This window comes from Glossina fuscipes, unplaced genomic scaffold (assembly GCF_014805625.2).
Source record: "Glossina fuscipes isolate IAEA_lab_2018 unplaced genomic scaffold, Yale_Gfus_2 1, whole genome shotgun sequence".
Classification (NCBI taxonomy): Eukaryota; Metazoa; Arthropoda; class Insecta; order Diptera; family Glossinidae; genus Glossina; species Glossina fuscipes.
In genome coordinates, this window is record NW_023998415.1 from 24,425,079 (window position 1) to 24,429,997 (window position 4,919).

The 4,919-nt window shown below is 36.1% G+C and overlaps 1 protein-coding gene across 1 annotated transcript in view; it reads left to right on the forward strand.

The window, feature by feature from the left end:
* Nucleotides 1–1,106: 1,106 nt before the first annotated feature.
* The window catches only part of LOC119631727 (ras-interacting protein RIP3), a 7,305-nt gene continuing 3,492 nt past the window's right edge, over nt 1,107–4,919 (forward strand). Inside the window, exon 1 of the mRNA XM_038024182.1 lies at nt 1,107–3,115. Coding sequence (XP_037880110.1) covers nt 2,012–3,115 — 1,104 coding nt within the window. The 5' untranslated portion in view covers nt 1,107–2,011. The remainder of the gene's footprint in view (nt 3,116–4,919) is intronic.

The following is a 4,919-nucleotide window of genomic DNA, read 5'->3' on the forward strand; positions in this document are numbered from 1 at the left end:
CACTACCATGTAAAACCTAGAAAAGTGCAGTTACTTCCATATTGTCTTTAATATATAAAGCGCTTGCAGATCCTAAATAAAACTTTCTTTCCAGATTTACGAAACAGATGAAGCTACATATGCGTACGTAATTTTTATTGAAAAATGTTGCCACATTTTTGCTAATCATTGACATTGAGTCAGTTAATATGTTCATATATAATATATAAATACGCGTCTGCATGACTGCATACAGATACGTATATGCATATATATATATATACGTGTAAGCGTATGTGTACATATGTTTATGCATGTATGCGATATATGTATGGACATAGTGATAGCGCACTGCCAACTAATGGCCCTACGAAACATGTGCGTATGCATGCATGGATGTATGTAAGAATAATGTGGTAAATGACAGTTAGATTGATAGTAGCGTGATTGTGTGCGTTTTTTTATGTGAACGTTATTTTGCATTTGTATATGCGTTTATGCTACATAAACAGCAACCTTGCGTTTATTTTCTTTTTTAATTTCTTCGTGCTACGACGCCACGTTGTTGTGCACTGATATTGACGGTACCACCATCGTATTTTCTTAATGTGTTTTCGTTGTTTGGCTGCTCGCTCACATTCAAATTTCTGAAGCTTACTTCACTTCAAATCTGCAGTAAACATATAGAGAACATATACAACTACAAATAAATTATGATTAACTAACGATATGTGAGGTCGGTGAAGAAAATAATACACTCAGGCCCAATTCAGCTCGAATGAAGAGTACAAATTACCAGCAATAATATTGACAACAAGAACAACAACATTATCAACAAAGAAAGAGAATGACGAGTTGCTAAAAGTTTTGTGGTTTGACAACGACGACAACAACAATATTAACGGCAACGATCACTAACGATAGATGGCTGACGATGCCAGCACATTTATTATTGTTGCCGTTGTTATTGTTATTGCTGCTGTCGTTGAAAACCATGGTTAGTGTGCTAAGGCAGAAAGGTATGATATGACAAGCAAAAAAAATAAAAAAACAAAAAAAAAAGGAAAAAAGCAAAAAAGAAAAGCAAAATAAACAAGTAAGCAAAATACGAAAACTAACTTTAACAAAAACGATACTAAAATAATAATAACACTGGTTGTAGAGGCAGTAGCACTACCATCAACATTACTATCAACACCAGCGAGCCATAAACAATTGAAATATATATACATTTTGAATAAGGCAAGCAAAAAAATATATTTAAAAAAAACAAAAAAAAACAATAACAACAACAACAAAAAGCAAAAGCTGTCAGTTGATACGCTAGGAGAAGGCGACAAAAGCAATAGTGGAGACAATAGCGGCTGGCTAGTTTACTAACTGCTCGTACAATACGTTCGTTCGTTTATTTGTTTGCTTGGTTGTATGAATGGCAATGACGTTGGAGCATGCCACACATACTAAGGCCACAGCCACAACAACAGCAAACGCTACGTACTGCTTCTGCTGCTGCGGCTGTAACGGTGGCGATGTATTAAAAAAAACATACGAAATTAGTACAAATCGTGATTTCAACGGTGAATGACGGAACGGTACGTATGTGCGCGCTCAAACCTGTTAATCAGTCAAGTTGCGGCTGCTGCAAAACCCCAAAAACACCGCCATAATCATTATCAATTACCCCCTCCACAAACAACAGTACCATCACAGAGAAATAATAATCGGTAAGACAACAAAACTTTGTCAAGCAAACCAGTCGAGATAAGAACAAATTTGGCCAGAAAGCACAGTTCGGTCGCACTTTATGAACACATATCGACAGGAAAGTACAAAACATATACAGTATATGTGTATACATAACAAAGAACCTGTTTCTTATGCTTGAACAAAAGGCAATCCGTGTAAATCACCTTCTGCTCCCATTATTCCTATATTATCCTCTCTACTCCTTTCTTTCTTCCCATTCGACTGCCTCAAGCTGTCACCACCACTGCTACAAAACTTTGACAGCAGAAGGAGGAGAAAAAGCAATATGAGTACTGCTGCGACTGCCATTGTCTACAAAAACAACAACTGCAATAACAATATCAATAACACTAATATTGACAACAACAATTCATTAAACGCAGGCCTAAACGACCTGAGAACTTCCTCTAACCAATCAAATGGAGGAGGCGATCGGGTTGAATGGTCACGTGCCACAATACTTGGTTTTATTGAAGATTATCGACGGCAACGTGTACTTTGGGATCCCAATACAAAGGGTTACCATATCAAACAAACAAAATATGAGGCACTTAAAGCCTTGGGCCAGAAATATGGCGCGGAAATACGTTCCATACGCTCAAAAATTAAGAGTCTTCGTTCCTCATTTCATCGTGAACATGGTAAGGTGATCAACGGGCGCCGAAAAGGGCTAAACTATCAGCCAATGTGGTTCGCTTACAATGCCATACGTTTTATATTAGATGGCGAATCGGCAGATTTCGATGAAGCTGAGCCCGTTAAGCATAACGATGTAACAGACAGGGAACTATCGCTACAGACATCATCTACAACTGCTATTGAGGCAGCTGGTTGGGGGAGTCTTAGTGGCGATAGTGATATGTTACAAGAACGAAAACTTTCTAGTCGTGATATCGAGCAGTTTAATAATCATTTTCTGGCCCTGGGGTTGCAAGCTCGTCATCCCATGGTGATGATGGCTGCGGCAGCTGAAGCTGTCGTCGCTGCAGCAGCTCAAGGCATACGTCAAGAACAACTCGATCAAACACGTAAGCAACAACAACAGCAACACGATTCTAAACAATTAGATTCTTCCCAACTTAAAGCCTTAGAGTTGACTATGATTAGCTCTACCTCGCCCCCCTCGCTCTCATCGCCTAAGTCTATTGTAAAATCATTGAACAGCAATACAAAACCTTTATCGCTAATGCAAGGCAATATTGTCGCAACCACATCATCGTCACCACCTCCATCTACTACAACTACGTGTTCTCCAGAAAATTTTCATGTTTTACATGGAGCACGTAGTTCAGATGATAGTTTGGCTGTTGCGTCAGCAGCTGCAGTTTCTGCTGCCGCGGTCGCTGCTGCCGCCGCTTCTCTACCACCGAGCCTCACGATAACGTCTGTGGTAAGTAGAGACCTTCCATTGTTTGTGTGTTTGTATGCTTACGCACACATCGATTCCTGTGTAGATATCTTTATAATATTATAGCTTATCCGCATAAATTATTGCTGTTGTTACCCGATTGTATGAAAAGTCATGCACAAACAACTACGTATGTATACATATGTAAATATCTGCATTTGTATTATTTTTATATGTATGTGCATACATATTAATATGTGGATCTGCTCATTTGCAACTTGAAAACCGCTGTTATAAAAAGTTGTTTATCTAGTTTCTCTCTGTTGTTATTGTTTTCGGTTTTCTTTTTCTTGTATATATATATTTTTTTTTTTTTTTTTTTTTTTTTTTATTATTATTATTTCTGGCTCGTTTATATATTTTTAAGCATTCGTGTCCGATATTTTTGAAACCACATTGACAGTTGTACGTATGTATACATATTTCATGTATACAGACGTATGTATACACGCGTGTAATATATGAGGGCACAGTGAGCCAATCCAGAGAAATGCGAATATTAGATATGAGTGAAGTAAACTTCAAAACTTCATGCAACTGAACGAGCATATTAAATATACAATGCCATAGAATCGCAAACGAAGCCTTGCATTCTTTCTAATGCAATATCGAAAAATGCATTTTTCACGTTTCGCAAAACGTAATAACGATTGGAAAGATATGCTGGCAGATTTTCATTTTCGTAACATTATATCTTAATCATTTTCTCCTGTCTTAGAGAGACGGACTGCATGCAGTTCCATTCAAATTTTCAAATTATATGTTGGTCTTCAAGCCGATAGAAAGATGGTCTATCCATCTTCTTCTTACTGCAAAACAATGAAAAAGTTAAAGAAGATCTAGTAGGTATCACAGTAGGGCCTAATTAAAGGAGGAGAAAGAGAAAAGAAAAATAATACTCGATTAGATGAACGGATTTACTTGTTTACTTACAAAGTTAAATTTTGTCCATAATCGATAAACAATAAACAATAATAGTTTGATTTTTTCATTTGATTAGTGCAAATTTAATTTTTACAATGAAAATTTTACGATAAAGTAAATTTGCACGTAATGGAAGATTCAATTGTCGAGAAGAAGCAGAATTTCTGAAGATTGTCGTTTCCTCATGGCAGTAACAAAACATCCAATTTTTATGTTACACATGATCTGAGGCGGCCTTCAATGAACTCTTATCGCGGTAAAAAAAAAAGAAGAAGACTGCAAAGTTTGTATAATAGGCCTTAAAAAATGATTAAATAACCTGAAGTACAGAGAAGAGAGAGTTTTTTCTGATCACTAAGAATATTCGTTAGAAATGTCAACAAAACGTAAATATACTACGTGCAATAATGATTGGGATATTTAGTTTTAGACTGTGGAAATTTTTCTCTGTTAATTGAACGGGATGTACTTTTGTTTGCATTTCTCGTCCGTTCAATTGAATCCAATGGCGGACATGTAGTTTAGCAAAGAGGAATTTCGCAACTTATTTTCATTGATCATCATTTTTAACATTGCAATACAGTTTTTTTAACGTTTTAAGTATTAAGTAAAAAATTTAGAAATTTTAGTCTGTGATATCCCACAGCACTGGCCTCAGTCAGTATTTCGTGTTTCGCGTTTCGTGTTTACGATTAAAGTTAATATGCGTCGTATTTTTCTCCTTTTTTCCACACATTCTTCTCTAAATTTATTGTGTATGTGCATGTGTGTTAATTTCATATCAATACACGTGAGATACCTTTCATCGCAACAAATTGCTGTTGTTGTTATTATTATTATTATTATTATTATTATTATTATT